Here is a 19,363-nt window from a genome sequence, read left to right as displayed (position 1 = left end):
TTTCCTCAATCATTTATAACATCATGCAATTATGGACAACATCTCCACCGACATATTGAATGATTATTCGGCATAAAGGTGCTTCGCTGATCACAGGTGCGTTTCAGAGTGTGGAGAGCATGGGCACAGCATGGGAGGGATTGATGATTACCCTGAGAGAGGGACTGTGTGTGTGTGTGTGTGTGTGTGTGTTCGTGTGTATGATGTGTGTTATCTTTCCATGTTGTGGACGCACTGTTAAAGCTCTCTAACTCAGGAGAGGAGACTCTGGACCCATCATGGAGTCGGAAAAGGTAAAGATATCTCCACACACACACCCAAACACACTCTAACACACAGGGGATATCTAACTCTTTACTAAACAAATGTTGACAAGCTGCCAGGTTTTCTAATTCTCTCGGTATCAAACCTTCATGTAGCGAGGTGTGTGTGTGAGTGCCTGTGTGTCATGATTGAGCTGAGGAAAAGCGCCGCTGATCTCACTGTTTGTTGGGGACACCAGAACCACCATTGTCTATCTATGGAGCTTTCTGATTTGTCCCGGAAATATGGCCAGTAATATCAATGGCATATATTTTGTGTGTTTTATTCCAAATCAATACATTTCCAAATCAAAACTTTACATAAACAATCCATGTTTATTTGATACTACTATGCACTATGCAATCGATATCTGGGTATGTCATATAATGCTAAGTATGTAACCAGTTCTCTTTTTGATTAACATGATTTGGGTGTGATAATACTGTATGTGCATCATTATGAAATAAGATCCTTGCTGTCCTTGAGGTGAAGTGTTTATTTTGTTGCATCCTGGGTAGCTGTATCTCTCCTTAATTGACATGTAATCTCCAGTAATTGACAGGTTGTGTGTGTGTGTGTGTGTGTGTGTGTGTGTGTGTTGCTCTCCTACAGAAGTTCACAGGTACTCTGGCTCTGGCTGTGTTCACTGCTGCTCTGGGTTCTCTGCAGTATGGATACAGCACAGGAGTCATCAATGCACCTCAGACGGTACTAACTGTTTATAATAATCTATATCTATATCTAGTAATCTCTCTCTCTCTCTCTCTCTCTATATATATATATATATATATATATATATATATTTACATTTATATATACACTCACAAAACACTTTATTAGGAACACTATACTAATACTGGGTAGGGCCTCCCTTTGCTCTCAAAACAGCCTCCATTCTTCGTGGCATTGATTCCACAAGATGTTGGAAACATTCCTTTGAGATTCTGGTCCATGATGACATGATTGCATCACGCAATTCCTGCAGATCTTCTACCACATCCCAAAGGTGTTCTATTGGATTCAGATCCGGTGACTGGGAAGGCCACTGAAGAACACTGAACTCATTGTCATGTTCATGAAACCAGTTTGAGATTACTTTTGTGACCTGGTGCATTATCATTTTTGTGGCCATGAAGGGATGCACATGGTCAGCAATAATACTGAAATAGGCTGTGACATTCAAGCGATGACTGATTGGTATTAACGGGCCCAAAGTGTGCAAGAAAACATTCCCCACACCATTACACCACCTCCACCATGAGAAGGTGTACAGGTGTTCCTAATAAAGTGCTCTGTGAGTGTGTGTATATATATATATATATATATATATTAGCCAAGTAAACAAGAGGTTACGAAGGAAGCTTAGTTCTAGCAATTGACACCCTTTTGTCCTCACCTCTGGGAATGGCAATTCACACATTTGATTTGGAGGCCATCATTTCATGATTTATAAAATTGCTGACCACCTAAATAGCAAGGTAAAAAATAAGGTTTCCACATCAGATTGATTACTAGATGAATCAACTAATAGGAAAGAAAATGTCCCTAAACAGCTCTAACACTGTATATAGTCTATATATATAAGATTGAAGTAAGTGTGTATCTATACCTATAATAATGCAAGTGAGTGTTTGATAGAAAATGCATTTATTATATTACAGACTGCTTTACATGAGTGTGTCCTTGGGTCGTAGGTCATAGAAAGGCATTATGGGCGGGCCCTGGGCGTGATGTCAGAGGAGCGCCTCTTCCTATCAGAGAACAGCACACATGAAGTGCATCCTTCAGTGACCATATATTGGTCACTCTCTGTGTCAATCTTCTCTATCGGGGGTGTGGTCTCATCGTTCCTGGTGGGCTTTGTGGGGGACCTGAGAGGAAGGTGAGGAGGAGGAGGGTGAAGAGAGGGAGGGGGGGAGAAGCAGGAGGAGGTGGAGGGTGGAGAAGAGAGAGAGGGTAGGAGGAGGTGGAGGGTGAAGAGAGAGAGGGTAGGGGGAGGTGGAGGGTGGAGAAGAGAGGGAGGGGTGGAGGAGAGAGGGAGAGAGGGAGGGAGGGGAAGAGGAGGGTGGAGAAGATAGGGTGGAGAAGAGAGGGAGGGATGGAGGAGAGAGGGAGAGAGGGAGGGAGGGGAAGAGGAGGGTGGAGAAGATAGGGGGGAGGAGGTGGAGGGTGGAGAAGAGAGGGAGGGGGGGAAGAGGAGGGTGGAAAAGAGAGGGAGGAGAGAGGGAGGGGAGGAGGAGGGTGGAGAAGAGAGGGCAGGAGGATAAGGAGGAGGGTGGAGAAGAGAGGGAGGGGAGGAAAACATTTGAGCAAAAGCAATCTCTCTCTCTCTCTCTCTCCCAGGGTGAAGGGAATGTTGGCAGTGAACGTTCTGGCAGTAGTGGCTGGACTGCTGATGGGTCTGGCCAAGATGTGGAAACCTCACATCATGGTCATTGCTGGCCGGGCTGTAATGGGCTTTTACTGTGGTAAGAAGGAGATATATCCTCAGCTTGATTGTGATCCACAACACAACGCAAATAATATGTATACTTAAGTATATATGTAGTTAGTTATACATACTTAGTATTGGCCATTCTGGCTCAGCACACAATCTTGCTTGTATGGGTCCAGTATGTAGTTTGGAGCTTGAAAATATGGATTAATGGCCATTATAAATCGGTAGCAATCAAGGAATGAGATCACATGATCACTAATGTGTGTGTGTGTGTTTCAGGCTTGTCTTCAGGGCTGGTGCCTATGTACATAGGGGAGATTGCTCCCATGGCCTACAGAGGAGCTCTGGGTACACTTCACCAGCTAGCCATCGTCATCGGTATCCTAGTCAGCCAGGTGAGCCGTATACTGTCCATTGCATACCATGTCCCTCTCCCCTGTCCCTCTCCCCTGTCCCTCTCCCCTGTCCCTCTCCCCTGTCCCTCTCCTCTGTCCCTCTCCTCTGTCCCTCTCCTCTGTCCCTCTCCCCTGTCCCTCTCCCCTGTCCCTCTCCTCTGTCCCTCTCCCCTGTCCCTCTCCTCTGTCCCTCTCCCCTGTCCCTCTCCCCTGTCCCTCTCCTCTGTCCCTCTCCCCTGTCCCTCTCCTCTGTCCCTCTCCCCTGTCCCTCTCCTCTGTCCCTCTCCCCTGTCCCACTCCTCTGTCCCTCTCCCCTGTCCCTCTCCCCTGTCCCACTCCTTTGTCCCTCTTGTGTCTGTAAGACCTCAGGTAACCCTACCTTTAAACATTACCCTAACACTAACCTGTTACCTTAACTGTTTCAAATCTCAACCAATGTAGTGTACATTTCATCAACCATACAATTCATTGCGTTCTAGAATGACATGAGACTGATATTCCTTCCTAATTGATCACACGGGCAGCATTACTACTGCTTCAAGCCAAAAAGGAGTTGGATTGTGTACTACACCATCCCAAGCATCCTAGTTTAGTAACAATGTGTCCGTCCCTGATCTCTGTCCCCCCTGTATCTCTAGGTGATAGGTCTGGAGTTCCTGTTGGGTAACGACCGTTTCTGGCCGCTGCTGCTGGGTCTGTCTGGAGCCCCGGCCATCTTACAGTGTGTACTGCTGCCCCTCTGCCCAGAGAGCCCCCGTTACCTCTACATACGGCGGGAACTGGAGCAGGAGGCCCGCAAGAGTAATACACACACACACACACACACACATACAAACTCGCTCATACATACACACACATATGTACAAACTCACTTTCACACACACACACACACACTCACTCACTCACTCTGTGCTCCTCTGCAGGTCTGCGTCGTCTGAATGGGGAGTATGACCCCACGCCTGACCTGGAGGAGATGAGGAAAGAGAAGGAGCAAGCAGAGAAGGAGGCGCAGGTCTCCATCGTCTCTCTGGTACGTAGCGTCCACTCCTCCCAGGACCACACCAGCATCAGATAGGCCACTTCTCTACATGTACTGGACTAGCATAGGGTGTACTAATGAAGGATTAGTCAGTCATAACAATGATCTCAAGATACTTCAGGTACTATATGTGCACTGGGAGGACAATAAGGCAATACATTATGAAAAGGACTCGCCGTTTACATTAAAACAAATGTTTTATAGCCAAAGGACTGTCGTTTGTGACAGACAAACCAAACAGACCGTGACATTTAACACACTGTCATCTCGAAACCCAACATCTCACCTGACTTAGTGAGACTCTAAGAAATTGATATCATCCGTTGTCTCCAATAATATAAGATATGATATGCGCACAGGACATGTCGTGTCCACTAAGCAGCTTGCTCCCTGATGTAGCGTACCTGTCTGTCTCTAGGTAACCTGTGTGTAATCCCTGTGTGTGTCTGGTCGCAGGTGCGCTCCTCTGTCTACAGACAACAGCTGATTGTCGCCCTCATGATGCACCTGTCACAACAACTGTCTGGGATCAATGCTGTGAGTGATGCTGTGTGTGTGTGTGGCTGTGCAGTATATTTATATCACCTCCAGGACTGATATGATGAGCCTGTGTTTTATTGTTGTTTTATATAGAGGAGTCAGATTTTTATGGCTGCTGTTTGAGCGAATGAAAACAATAATGTTTGTTTTATCTCTCAGATCTTTTATTACTCAACGTCAATCTTCACCGGGGCTGGAGTCACCCAGCCTGTGTACGCTACCATCGGAGTAGGCGTCGTCAACACCATCTTCACCATGGTGTCGGTAGGCAGACACACACACACACACACACACACACACACACACACACACAACCCAATGTCAATTGTTTGTGTGTGTATGTTACAGGTGGCTCTCGTGGACAGGGCTGGCCGACGTACACTGACTCTAATTGGCTTAGGAGGGATGTGTTGCTGTGCCATTGCCATGACAGTGGGCCTCGTCTTCCTGGTGCGTCCAATCAGGATTCCCCTGTCTCTCTCTCTCTCTCTCTCCACCAATACTCTGAATGCTTTAATACATCTACCAATTGGGTTTCCTTATTGAACTCATTCTGCTTATAAGCTTGTTAAAGTTTCCCCTACCTTTACTCCCCGTTATGTTCGGCTCAATATTATTCCTGTACTTCACTCATTTCCCTTGTTACAACTGACGGGTGAAATGACAAGATAATATTCAATATATTCTTTATACTATGTTTAATATTGAGCTTCCACCTGTCATGTGCTGCCAAATCAGTGGCTATTAAGGAAAGGAGACAAGTGAAGGAGGTTAGTGAAGGAGACATGGGAAGGATGCTAGTGAAGGAGCCATGGGAAGGATGCTAGTGAAGGAGACAAGGGAAGGATGCTAGTGAAGGAGCCATGGGAAGGATGCTAGTAAAGGAGCCATGGGAAGGATGCTAGTAAAGGAGCCATGGGAAGGATGCTAGTGAAAGAGACATGGGAAGGATGCTAGTGAAGGCTGTTGACTAAGCTGTTACTTACCTGACTGTTTCCTGTCCCCCCTAGAGCACATTCTCCTGGATGAGCTACGTCAGCATGGCGGCCATCTTCCTGTTTGTGTGTTTCTTTGAGATCGGCCCTGGTCCTATCCCATGGTTCATAGTGGCTGAGTTATTCAGTCAGGGGCCACGCCCGGCTGCCATCGCTTTGGCCGGCTGCTGCAACTGGACCAGCAACTTCATTGTTGGGATGACCTTTTTTTACATACAGGTACACGCACGCACGCATACACAACACTCACACACATACGTACGTACGCACACACACATACGTACATACACACACATGTATGCACATGCACACACACATGGACACTCTCTTTCTGTCTGTCTCTGTCTCTCTTTCTCACACACACACACACACACACACACACACTCCCCATCACACACACACACACACACACACACACACACACACACACCCACACCCACCTGTCACCCTTACCTGTGTGTCTCCTGCAGGCTTTGCTTGGGAATTATGTGTTCATCTTGTTTGCGGTGTTGCTGTTTGGGTTCACTGTGTTCATCTACTTCCGCGTCCCGGAGACCAAAGGAAAGACCTTTGAGGAGATCGCAGCTGTGTTCCAGAAGGGAAGGAAACAGGTGCCACCAGGCCCCAAGGCTGCCACTGAGCTGGTGCAACTCAAATCAGCCACCGACACCTGAGAAGCCACCGTGTGTGTGTGTGTGTGTGTGTGTGTGTGTGTGTGTGTCAGTGTTGTTGCATAAGCCACTATACGTTGTCCTGTAAATCAATTTTAATAATGTAAGCTATATCATCATTTCATGAAATCTAGAGCTGAGCACAGAGTACTGTACTGCCAATGTACTTCAGAGTTGATGACCACAATTGCATCTGGGAGGGTTACATACACAAGCCTACATACACAAGCCTCAATACACACCTCCCTATCTATAATGCTGCCTTGTCAGAGTCTAACTCTTGACTGCCACAGTTCTAACCTTTGACCTTTTGCCACCACATACATTAACACCACTTCATACCTCAGGCCATTGAGAGGAGTGAGAAGCCAAGTGACATTGTTTTTAGAGGATTTATATTTTTGTTTACCATTTTAGGGGAAAGAGAGAGAGATTCAACAGAGCTTCCCTTATGACAGCTCGAATATATCGCTGCTATTCCTGATTCATTTTGCCTTCTCATCTCAATCTGTAAAAACTTGAATACACAGGTCACGTTCAATGGAAGCCAGGATTAGACAGTAGCCTATTTTCACAACTCTCTCTTTCCCTCCCTTTTCCCCAAAGATGTCCCAAAGACGGCTGAGATGTTTTATTTTCATCAGTTAAATGTCAATAAATTGGACCTTGGGATCAATTAATCAATGACGACTAAGAATGCATTTGAAATCACCGGTCTTTCAGAACTATGAGAACTGTTGATTATTTTATGTGCCGTAATAACCTAACATCTGCTCCACCTTAGTTTACCACTATATGATTACTGTAGGGCCAGACTGGTTCAGGCAGAAACTGTTTTTCCTGGTCCCTAGTGTTCATTGCAATAACACTTATTATTAATAACACTGAAAATATAAAAAACATCAATAAGAAAATGCAGATTATGTCAGACCCTAAATGAATCAAAAACAATAACTCCAATTTGAAGCGTCTGTCCCTCATCCCAATTTTACCTACGGGACCAGACAGACGGCTGTCAATGTTTAACTCAGAGGAAATGAAATACAAACAGGTGTATCCATCCTCATGCACACACACACTCACAGTACATATCCTCCCAGTAGACCCCCCAGAGCAGAACTAACACAAATGGGTCCTTGTGTCAACTCTCCTCACAGCACTGTTCACTGTGTAAACCACACGTTTACAGCCATCCCGCTAAGCCAACACACACCTGCTGGACACACAGTGAGCTGGACCCTTTCTTGGGACACGAAACATGCCTACGTGTGCCTATGTTAGCATGTTAGCATCCTAATACTGAAGTATAGGCTACTGTCACTCCTTCACCCAGAAATGCCTTGGTGTCTGTGGTACTGATAGTAGGCCAGGCTTACTTTGTGGGGGGAAAAAATGCTTAAACCAGCATAAGATGAAATGCTGGTCTATGCTTGTTTTCTTTCAGCAGGACTATCTGTTGTGTTTTTGTTTTTTTTACTGAGCTGCCCTTGGCAAGGTCAATATACTTAATTCCAAATGAGAGGAAATTAAATTCAAGTAGTTTGTCAATAAATATATGGGAGCTCAACATCAGTACAAATTCAATATAGATTCAATAAGTATAGAAAAACATTAATATATTTCAGTACACATTAAATTGATTTTAATTACACTTAAGTATACTTTTTTTTCACTTGGGACATAACTGTCTGCATCTCAAAACCATAAAAATACCGTATTGCTTCCTTCCTCAGGTTCCCTCCATAGTCCACTAGTCTGCTTAATCATTCATCTGAGAAGTGAGGAAAGGTAGATGAAAGATAGCCTTTAGTCTTTTTCATTCTCGTGCCATGTCAATCAATCATACAGCACAAAGGCCTACAGCTGGCTACTCTGGGGCTTTGTTGGCAGTGTATGAATAAAAACAGTCACACATGCACAAACCGGAAGTCATGGAATGATTGGAAAACTTTCCTGCCACTCCTCCCTGCTGCAGTGAAACAGCTCCGCGCCTGCGCACTATCGCTCCCGTTTTGTTGAAAGGTAAGAAGTGTGCGTTCTCTGTGCAGTTTTCGATAAATATCTTTCAGGACAGGAATGTGTGATGTCAGCGACTGCTTAATGTTTAAACGAGAGAATACTGCCGGGGGGAGGTTAATGGAATACGACAGAGAAGTGTCGTGTAGTGTCCTGGGTGTTGTCGGGTGCGACAGCGGAGCAGAGCAGAGCGGTGGGGTGTGGAGTGGAGTGGAGAGTGATGCTGAAATGCTTGGACCAAAGTGAACAGAGAGCAGGAGGCCCGTTGCGTTAGCCTGGTAGCTAGCTAGCTAAACCGTATCAGAGGCTACAGCGATAGTGTTGTGCTAATCAGCTGATGGTAGAAGTTTGGCGTGAGCTGTCAACGCCATTCAAACTCGGAATGATTTAGATTTCAGTAAGACGCTAGGTACAAGCTGGAAATAATCGCTCAAAAAAAACATTATGGCAAGCTAGTAATACAGGTATGTGCAGCTGTTTTTTTTTGTTGATGCTGTAGCCAGCCAACTGGACAAAGTGACAGTTTATCCGGGTAACATGATGAAAGAAAATATACTGTATTGTAGGAGATTGTAAAGTGTTTGTAAATTAAATGATGGCTTCCTAAGCTTCTTCAAGTTCATGTAGTATTAGCGCATTATGTACGTAGGCAGATTGACTTGATCACGTAAGCAAAATGTGACGGGTTGTTTCTGTCAGTCTGTCTGTTGAAAGTGTTGTTTTGATTGTGTTGTTGTTGTTGTTGTTGTCCTCCTTATCCGGTTCCATTGACCCAGATTCAGTCTACCGCCTCCAATCACAATAGATCGTTTGGTACATGATAATTATGTCATATGCATGATTAATCCCCAATTTAATCTTATTAGTTCTTGATTAATTTAATTAGAGTTAAGTTTATATTTGGACCTCTAGTTAATCTGAATCTTGGAAACTGGCGATTGACCATTACAGTCAATTTGGGAAACCTTGTGTCCTGTGGTGTGAAAATCGGAATATTCTGCATCAATACCCAAAACGTTCTTCCAGCATTATTCTATAATCTATATGGGATGTGTGGCATGTGGTAATAGTTTCTCTTATCTGGCTGGTGTTGTCTTACGTTTGGAAAGATTGGCAATAGCATTGTGAACCTGTGGTTCCCAGAGCAGTGACAAGCCATGGCAGACCCAGACACAGACTTCACCAGTGGAGATGCTGGGGCGTCCGCCACCTTCCCACAACAGTGCTCTGCCCTGAGGAAGAACGGCTTCGTCATGCTCAAGGGACGTCCCTGCAAGATCGTAGAGATGTCCACCTCCAAGACCGGCAAGCATGGACACGCCAAGGTATGTACTGTACAGCCCCATCACGCCACTTTAATAATGCATGTCTGTCTGTGAAAGCAGAACGCATAGGGAATGGCCAGCCCTGTTCATGGCGTGTTGCCAACCTCAACCTCTCTCCTCATTTGAATTGATCCTTGTTAGAATTAAACAATTATAGCCTAAGTCTATACATGTCTAATGGATGTCTCTCTCTGTTATACATCTTTTTAATGTGTAATGCATGTGTTTGTGTGTTGTAAGTATACATGTATAATGGATCTGTCCAGTTTAAGTCTATGCTGTGTAATTAGTGTTGCGGAAACTACTCAGAAAATGTGTTTAACTAAGCTACCAATTATTTAACATGGGAAGTATGTGGAGCAACACTAAAGCTACCCTTGAGAGAAATGTAGCTTGCCACACTAAAAGTTCTTTGAAAAAGTAGTTCACTACATCGAAACAACATTTGTTTGTTTTTTGGGGGGGGGGGTTATGAGTAGTGACAGTAGCTCACTACACAGCTACCTGGAATAAAAGCATGTTTTGGTGTGTTCTAAGTCGATAAATGTGTAATGCATGTCTCTGTGTTTGTCAGGTTCATCTTGTTGGCATTGACATCTTCTCTGGTAAGAAGTATGAGGATATATGTCCCTCCACCCACAACATGGAAGTACCGCACATCAAGAGAATGGACTACCAGGTGAGAGCTCATCTATAGGTGTCTGTACTTGTTGGGCTTCACTGTGGTGTAGTGACCAGGTGAGAGCTTCACTGTGGTGTAGTTACCAGGTGAGACCTTCACTATGGTGTAGTTACCAGGTGAGACAGTACCAGGTGAGACCTTCACTGTGGTGTAGTTACCGGGTGAGAGCTTTACTGTGGTGTAGTTACTAGGTGAGAGCTTTACTGTGGTGTAATGACCAGGTGAGATAGTACCAGGTGAGAGCCTTACTGCGGTATAGTTGCCAGGTGAGACAGTACCAGGGGAGAGCTTCACTGTGGTGTAGTTACCAGGTGAGAGCCTTACTGCAGTGTAGTTACCAGGTGAGACAGTACCAGGTGAGAGCTTCACTGTGGTGTAGTGACCAGGTGAGAGCTTCACTATGGTGTAGTTACCAGGTGAGACAGTACCAGGTGAGAGCTTCACTGTGGTGTAGTTACCAGGTGAGAGCTTCACTGTGGTTTATTGACCAGGTGAGACAGTACCAGGTGAGAGCTTCACTGTGGTGTAGTTACCAGGTGAGAGCCTTACTGCAGTGTAGTTACCAGGTGAGACAGTACCAGGTGAGAGCTTCACTGTGGTGTAGTGACCAGGTGAGAGCTTCACTATGGTGTAGTTACCAGGTGAGACAGTACCAGGTGAGAGCTTCACTGTGGTGTAGTTACCAGGTGAGACCTTCACTGTGGTGTAGTGACCAGGTGAGCTGCCAGGCCTGCTGAGATGAGTTCTACTAAGGTGTGATGGTGTGCCTCCTACTGGACTCGCTCTAGTCTCTTTCCTTCACTCTTTAAAAAGATGACTGGTGTTGTCCAAGCTATTCCATGGGGTGGGGTGAACGAGTGCATTAGGAAGGAGGGGAGAGAGAGTCTGAATTCAGCAGAAGTGAGTATCTCACACCGCATAGATTGGTGTAGAGATGTGTGTTCTGTCTCCGGACTCTCCGTACCTGCCTCAGCTTAGCTGCCATTCTCTGTAGCTGACTCAGCTAAAGGCAGCTACAGTTTGCTGACCACTTGCTTGAATGCAGCATGTTAGTTAGTGCAGTCAGAATGTTAAATGCCTTAGGGCTGTATCACATTCAAGTTTCCAATGCAAAAGAAATATGCACTATTAAGTTTGCTCAGCTGCGGGTAAGCACCTGTTTAATTTCTTGGGGAAATGTGACTGGCTCATCTAGCTGACTAAATGAACAATCTAGTTTTCCTGTATATTTCCAATCTAAAGAAATGCCTCCCATTCAACCACACAACACCTTTGCTAGTTTCAAAGTCATGCTACTAAGAAATTAGCTGGAGGAAAAACTTGAAAGATCTGTTGTTTAAGCCGCAAGCAGTCATGCTGGTTTGAGGGTGAAACGCACCAGGAAACGCCCTTCTGATGATGTCGATAGTTTGCTCCTCCTTGCTTTCTCCCAAGTCCTCAGAATCACCTGGGTGGTGGAAACACAAGGGACCAAAAAAAAAACACCAGTGCTTGGGCGCAAAAAAAAAGTCTGGAGCGGGTCTCTTGTTGAAAAGCACCACTCTTGAAATGCTTCACCTATTGAAATGCTCACTATCTGTGTTGAAATGTTCATCTATTGAAATGCTCATTCTCCATGTTGTTAAGCACGGATGACCTGTGGCGGGTGTGGTGCTGATGATGTCATATTCTGTTTTTTGGTCCTGTCAGCTGGTGAACATCCACGAGGGTTACCTGTCTCTGATGAAGGACAACGGCGACGTGAGAGAGGACCTCAGACTGCCTGAGGGAGATCTGGGCAAGGAGATCGAGAAGAAGTTCGATGTTGAGGATGTAATGGTGTGTGTGTGTGTGTGTGTGTGTGTGTGTGTGTGTGTGGGTGTGTGGGTGTGTGTGGGTGGGTGGGTGGGTGGGTGGGTGTGTGGGTGTGTGGGTGTGGGTGTGTGTGGGTGGGTGGGTGGGTGTGTGTGGGTGGGTGGGTGGGTGTGTGGGTGGGTGTGGGTGTGTGTGGGTGGGTGTGTGGGTGTGGGTGTGGGTGTGGGTGTGGGTGTGGGTGTGTGTGGGTGGGTGTGTGGGTGTGGGTGTGTGTGGGTGGGTGGGTGGGTGGGTGGGTGTGCGCGCGAGTGTAAGAGATAAGAGAAAGTAAGATGCGATGCTAATGTCTCTCCCTCCTCCCTTCCTCCCTCAGATCACTGTGCTTAGTGCCATGGAAGAAGAGTGTGCCGTGGCCATCAAGGCCATGACCAAGTAGCAGGGGGCCCCCGCTGGAGTCCTCTCTACACCACGATCCTCCATTTTGGTTCTGAGACCTCACCAAAGCTAATGGCCTTCACCCTTCCACCTCCTACCAGTTTCTCTGCTGGCCACCTAAAAAACCAGGAAAGCTGGGCAGAGCCGGACCGCTCCAGCTGTATCTCGGGGCTCACGGCTGACTGGCATTCTCCTGGATCACTGAAGTTATTACCACTGAACCTATAGCCCTCTTCACTGTTTTCTATGGCATGTTGATTTTTCCCTGTATACCCGAGTTAGCGCTCTACAGCCCGTTCCTCGCGTTTGAGCATGGGATCATGTTCACCATGGGATCATGTTTTTATTTGCCGTTCCTTTTTGCTCTGTAGCATTTGTCTTGTTAAGGTTTTTTTTTTTTGCGGGGGGGGGGGGGGGGGGGGGTTTAGCCGCCACCTTTGCTGTTCATCCTGGCATTTTTTTTTCCCACTTTTTTTTTTAATTTATTTTTTTTAACATTTTTTGAAAAAGGCATTTTTTAGCAGTTGTCTTTGCTGTGCTGTACATCCCTCGGGGGAGGAAGTTAGCTCACAGTCTCCCTCTCCACCTGAGTGCCGTATGCTTCAGGTTCATGTTCTACATTCCCATCGTCATTCCTACGACAGCATTCACCAAACAAATAGTTTACCTGGTTGATTCACTCCCCTCCACATAGCATTACAACCAACTTCAGTGATTGTACACAATGCCTTTCTGCCTTACCACAAACATATAGAAACACACACACATGCGTACACATGTACCTACACACGTACACACGTACACACACACACACACACACACACACACCTCAGCAGCCATGTTACAGACATTAGATTAACGCTAGCTGCAGGTCTTTGTTGGGCTAACCTACAGTAGCAGCTTGGTCTCAATCGGGTTGGCTTCCTCTGAATGTGGTTCTGCCACCTCAGGGGAGGTAGGGGCTCAGACAGGGGGAGGTGGGATTAAATAACGCTACAAAACCTTTTATTTTCACTCGAGGCCTTTCTGACCTGACAGAGGATTTAAGAGAAATAATAAGAAAGGAACAAAAAAACAACTTTTCAATTGTGTATCTACTATTTCTGTTACTGACTTTATTTTGCAGTGATATTAATAGAGACCCCCCCCCCCCTCCACTCAGTACTTCCCCCTGTGTACTGTTTTTGCTTTTTAGAGAGATATAAATCTGAGGATTTGCGAGTTCTAGGCATGCGTTTTGTCCCACAGCATGTCGACAATGATTCCTTAAGTATGGACACGTAATGAAGTGTGTATTTAACCAGGTAGTTAAGCACTTCTCAGTGGGCGAGGAGTCAGGGGGTTGAAGGGGGTATGGTTCGGGGGGGGGGGGGGGAGAAACACAAGTTGATATGGGGGGGGGGGGGGGGGGACACAAGTTGATATAGGGGAGATACATTTGGGGGTGGTGATGGGGGGAGGGAGCGAGGGAAGGGAGGGTGTTGTAGAACTTAGCAGCATGTTACAGTGGGTCTTCTGGGGAGTGTTACTCTCAAGGGGGTGCCATAAAGGTGTTTCTGGAGTTAGCGTACTGTACTCTGCTAACCTGCTAGCCTGGAGAACAGAGAACTACTAGACCAGTGGCCACCAACCCTGGTCCTGGAGAACCACCATGTCGTACAGTGTGAGCAGGCTTCTGATTCAGCCCTGTACTAACACCCTGGTTCAACTGATTTTGTAATGATTTTTGTTTTTATTTAAAGGGACACTTAACCGATTTTTAACCTCAGTCATTGTCTCCAGCGCCGTACCAGTGTCTACATATGTGAACGTTTCCTAGTCGAAAAGACAAGAGAAAAGGTCCTAAGGAAATGACCCCCCCAATGACATCATAAAGGGGTTCTTTCCGGAAGACTCTTTCTCCTTGTCTTTGTGACTACAGAACGTAGAAAATAGCTGTTTTCAAATGTGTAGCCACTGGTACGGTGCTGTGTGTCCCTTGAAGTGTCATTGCACCTTCCAGCAGTGCCCAGCCCATACGGGCGTAGAAGACACTAGCATCAAAGTACACAAGTGTATTCATCACTTTTTATTTTTTATTTACTTACAAAAAAAAGTCTGATGGTGATCAACCTGGGCTGGAACTAAAACTCTAACCCCCCCCCCCCCCCCCCCCCCCAGTGAGCTCTGTAGGACCAGGGTGGGTAACCACCACCACAGCAGTAGACTAAGCAGTCTTCCCGAAGCCATATAATGCGTACGCTCCCAATGCTGTAGCCGAGGCCAGACGGGTGACCTGACGCAGACTCTCACCATAGCTTTCTCCCATGCAGCCGCGGGGGCCTGTATGACTGATGCATAGCTTTAGCATCTCTGCTCCACATATAGCCCAGGCTCTGTCCTCCTAACCTGTTTCTTTACCTTCGACGGTGTATTATTGCGCGTCTCTCATGGGACTTTTGGACTGTCTATCCCTGTGACTTTGGGATCTAATTTCTGATTTGTTAAAAAAAAAAAGAAAAAAAAAAAGAGAAAAATGTTTACGATGTAGTCGTGGGGGTGGGGGGGGTCGGCACGATAAGGGAAGAGGTTGCCCAGATTCCGCACAGGTCTCGGATCAGTTACCCTCCCTCAAACCCAGTCGGAGGGGGGGAATGCAAAGACGTGACTTGAGATCTGTGTGTGTATAGGGGCAACCTCATCCCACCCTCTCCCGACATGAGTGTTACGAGGAGACCTGTTCGTTCATGCAGCACGAGAGGTGGTTTGACGAGCGTTGAAGGGTTTTGTTCTGAGTTGTGATGTTTATTCATAATTCATCGCCTGTAAAAATGATGTTTTGAGAATTCTGTTGAAATGCTTGTTGTTGTTCCTCCTCTCTGCCCTGTCTGGGCTCCACATCAACCTGAATGTCTGCACTTTCTTTCTTTTTAATTTTTTACTTTGCATCTATTTTAAAGAAATGTAGATTGTTGCCACAGAACTATGGGCATATTTGTATGTATAGACCACAGGTATGTTATATGTACTCGTAAACACAAGAACGATTTTGTTCCCTGTAGCTTATGCATTAGGCTACCGTGGTATGCTAGTGCAGGGGGTACCCGGGCCCCGTTCCAATAGTTTAAAAACACATCCTTTATATTCATCCTTTAGGACATTACTGGTCTGTATGTGATTGGATAAGGAAAGGCAGGGTTTTCACCCTATTGGTTTCTCCAATCCAACCTGAGCAGATCAGAGATGACTTAAAGGTGGGATGTAGAGATGCACATTAAAAGTTTTAGAACTGGAACTGGGCCACTTTCTTCTCCACCCCCCAAACTAATGTATTCCTACCTGTATGTTACACTGTTATTTCTGTTTGTTTCTCTTCTGTTGTTAAATAAAGTTCATTCTGAGTCTGCTGGTTGGGCACCTCCTCATCTCTGTCTTCACTAGATACTCCTCTGTAGGCTATATTTACATACAACTGTTGTACTCAAAGCTCAAGGGCAGGTAAATGTTTATCAAAGTGTGTGATGGAATAAGGCTGGAATGAGCGTCCATTCAATACGTTGAATTGAGTACATCTGAGTGCAAGGATAACAGATAATGTGATTTCCAAAATCACAACCATATTTTTGAGTAGGAAGAGAGTGGACAGGTGAGGTGTTTATGAATGACCACCAGATGGCAGTCAAACATCACATCTGATTAATAATAGTGCTCTGCCCAGACTAGAGTGCCTCACGGTTCCTGCCCAGTAGACAGGGTCCAGAGATAGTGGTCTGGACTGTGATCGAATCCACTGTCCTCTCCTGTGGATCTGCTGTTGGTCTGTCTGGTGGTTCAGTAGCATCTGGGGGGGGGAGAGAAGGTGGGATGTGTGTCTTTATCTGTGTGTGTGTGTGTGTGTCTGTGCTGTGCGCCTGTACTGTGTGTGTGTGTGTGTGTGTGTGTCTGCTGTGTGCGTACGGGCATGCATGCATGTGTGTGCTGGTGTGTGGTGGGGGATATATGACCTTGACCCTGTTTGGCCTGGCCACCTGCAGTCCCAGGAGCTGCTGGGGTGGGCCTCCTGAATGGGCCAATACATACATATGTCTCATTCTTCCTCCTTGTAGTACCTCTGATGTCATCTACCAGATACTCTCAGATGGGATTACAAGACATAGAACAACTGAGGCACCATAAGATTGTTTTTTTACTTACGCACTTCACTTTACTATTACACACAGTTTTTAACACACAGACACACACATAGGCCACTCTCTCCATCCTGGGTGTAATACCTGAAAACTCACTTTAATCAAATCCAACTTACTGTCAGATTAAACTCATATCCCCAGCATTCCATAGCCTCCATCCTGTACACACGCTGGCTCGCTCTCCATTTTCGTTAGGGAGAGCACTGTGATGGTCTCTCGGTCTGGGGATGTTTGAAAGGATCACACAGAACCCTTTAAAGATCCAGATCAGAGATTGAGGCTGGGAATCTGGGAGAAATTGAGGGAGGTTGTCACGAGCTCCTCCTCTGGACCCTTTTTTTCCCCAGACAGTGAATCCACTGGAATCGTCTTTCATGTTTGGCTAATGGATTTGGGAATGGTTAAGGAGGGGTTTGGGAATGATTAGGGCAAGGGTTACTGTAGGGTTACTGTAGGGTTACTTTAAGACTGTTGTCTCAAACATGAGAAGAACAAAGCGATCAAAGTGTGTGTATGTGAGACAGAGAGACAGATGGAGGGAGTGAGGTGAGAGGAGGAGAACACAGAGATCACAGAGCTGCGTTCAGGTTTCACTAACCGTTGCCTGCTGTTCAAACGTGTTCTAGATTAGGTTCTCGTGTTGTTCTGGATCGTCCTCTGATGTTGCTCTCAATAGTGAGGTGGCTGCAGACACTACAGCACCATGAGTTCTGGTGTTAGGAAACATCAGTTGGGTCCCAATTGTGTGCCAATGACCCTTTTGGAATAGGCCTAATTCAATCAGGAACAGGCTAATGTTTAGAGCTACATCTTATCAGTGGAACGACGTCAGTCTTGGCTGGGAATGCCACAGGGAGTAGTTGGGATGACACATTTTGCATGAAGTGGAAGTCTGATGTTCTTTTTGTATAACTGTGGGGAGTATAAGAGTCCGGTGTGTGTGAGTGTACAGTATATGTATTTGTGTGAGTGGACAGTGTGTGTGTGTGTGTGTGTGTGAGTCAGATGAGTGAGTCAGATGTACAGTAAGTGTCCTAGTTTCAGAGTGTACAGTGTTGTTCTGATCAGTGTTCTGTGTCTTATCAGCTTGTCTTAACCTTGAGCTCTTGTTTGTCAGTCTAGATTCTCAGAAGAGTGATTCAAAGCATTGTTTCACATTGTGACGCCCAGTGACCCATTCTGAGGGACTGTGTGCTTCCGTGTATGTGTGTGTGTGTGTGTGTGTCTGTGTCTGTGTGTGTGCGTGTGTGTGTGTGTGTATGCATGTGTGTGCGTGTGTGCGCGTGTGCCTACATGTGTGTATGTGCACACGTGTGTGTGTGTGTGTGTGTGTGTGTGTGTGTGTGTGTGTAGCAAGCTCTCCATGTTCCTGGGACCTGTAGCAGTGTGGTCTCCCTTTCTCTATTTCTCTTTCCCCCTTTTGAAGTGAGCCACCAGGAAACCAAGGTAATGACCCATGGAGATGAGAGGAGGAGAGGAGAGAGAGAGAAACAGAGGGAAGGGGAAGTAGAGGAGAAGGCGGGGTGCCCCACTGGAGTTTTGGAGGAAAGTTGGGTTATTGAATCCAGATTTGATGTTGACAAAGGAGAGAGTGAGCGTTGATGTTGACCTCAGCCTTTAAAGGTATGGAGAGAGAGAGATGGAGTGAGGGATATGTTTTCTCCTCCTTTCATGTGTCCTGGTCCTACTGAGAGCAGTAGGGGAGTGTGTGTGTGTGTGTGTGTGTGTGTGTGTGTGTGTGTGTGTGTGTGTGTGTGTGTGTGTGTGTCTGTGTCTGTGCCTGTGCCTGTGTCTGTGTGTGTGTGTGTGCCCGTGTGTGTGTGTGTGTGTGCCCGTGTGTGTGTGTGTGTGTGTGTGTGTGTGTGTGCCCGTGCGTGCATGCGTGTGAGAGAGCAGCCGGGTTCTGTCTTTAGAAATAGAGTTATATCAACAGATCTGTTCATATGAGAAGCACTCTCACAGCAGTCCTGTTCTATTTTCGTTGACAGGGTCCTGTACACTCACCTCACCGCCAGGGAAGGAGTTACACAAGCTCACTGCCTGGGAAAGGTTGGTGAGGAAACAGCACCAGACCAGACTGGTTCTCTCTAGTTAAAGTGAAGAGTACAGAGAATGATATGGGGCCATTACGTATTTCCAATCAAACAACAAAATGATGCTCCTACAGTATATGAGATCATGATATTCAACAGCATGTTGCAGGAATAACATACAAGACGTAAACAATTGAACATTTATCTTAACAAGCTCCTAGAATTAGAATTTATGAAAGGGAGTAGTTATTCACTAGCAACATGGTAACATTTTGTAGTAATGAACATGAACTAATCTAGTAGTTAACATTAGTTAAGTTAATGATGAATGGATACATACAAAACGTACTGATAAAATGTGTGTGGATTTATTCAACAGCTACACTGCAGGCTGCAGTAGGAGGGAACAGGGAGAGTATTAACTTGTTGCAGGTGGGGGTCCATGGATTCACTCTCCTCCCAAACACTGAATTCCTGTTTATGAGCCTGGAGGCTGACTGAAACCACACTGGTCAGTGCATTGTGTATT

The 19,363-nt window shown here is 45.9% G+C and overlaps 2 protein-coding genes across 3 annotated transcripts; both read left to right on the top strand.

Moving 5' to 3' along the window:
• Window positions 1-278: 278 nt before the first annotated feature.
• slc2a2 (solute carrier family 2 member 2) lies at window positions 279-6,383 on the top strand (the record flags this gene model as incomplete). The annotated part of the gene is made up of 12 exons (XM_083683516.1): window positions 279-293; window positions 916-1,011; window positions 1,998-2,185; window positions 2,647-2,771; window positions 3,020-3,135; window positions 3,774-3,936; window positions 4,059-4,165; window positions 4,631-4,711; window positions 4,874-4,978; window positions 5,063-5,164; window positions 5,725-5,928; window positions 6,180-6,383. 12 exons carry the CDS (start codon window positions 279-281, stop codon window positions 6,381-6,383), a joined length of 1,506 nt encoding a protein of 501 aa, XP_083539642.1.
• Window positions 6,384-8,361: 1,978 nt separating this feature from the next.
• Window positions 8,362-13,710, top strand: LOC310814511 (eukaryotic translation initiation factor 5A-1-like). Of its 2 annotated transcripts, none has more exons than XM_083683982.1 (5): window positions 8,362-8,402; window positions 9,540-9,721; window positions 10,296-10,400; window positions 12,093-12,221; window positions 12,571-13,710. In XM_083683982.1, the coding sequence occupies exons 2-5, from the start codon at window positions 9,554-9,556 to the stop codon at window positions 12,631-12,633; spliced, it is 465 nt and encodes a 154-aa protein (XP_083540108.1). In that variant the 5' UTR covers window positions 8,362-8,402; window positions 9,540-9,553; the 3' UTR covers window positions 12,634-13,710. The 2 variants fall into 2 exon arrangements, with proteins under 2 accessions (XP_083540108.1, XP_083540109.1); XM_083683983.1 differs by lacking the exon at window positions 8,362-8,402 and adding an exon at window positions 8,528-8,860.
• Window positions 13,711-19,363: the final 5,653 nt, after the last annotated feature.

This window comes from Argentina silus, assembly GCF_951799395.1.
Source record: "Argentina silus genome assembly, chromosome: 13".
Classification (NCBI taxonomy): domain Eukaryota; kingdom Metazoa; phylum Chordata; class Actinopteri; order Argentiniformes; family Argentinidae; genus Argentina; species Argentina silus.
This window is presented reverse-complemented; position numbering and strand designations above follow the sequence as displayed.

Bases quoted from the DNA above. Each gene is read 5' to 3' on its own strand.
- LOC310814511 (XM_083683982.1), top strand. From the start codon at position 9,554: ATGGCAGACCCAGACACAGACTTCACCAGTGGAGATGCTGGGGCGTCC. The intron at 9,722-10,295 runs GTATGTACTGTA...TGTGTTTGTCAG, and splicing joins GCAAGCATGGACACGCCAAG to GTTCATCTTGTTGGCATTGA. The intron at 10,401-12,092 runs GTGAGAGCTCAT...TGGTCCTGTCAG, and splicing joins TCAAGAGAATGGACTACCAG to CTGGTGAACATCCACGAGGG.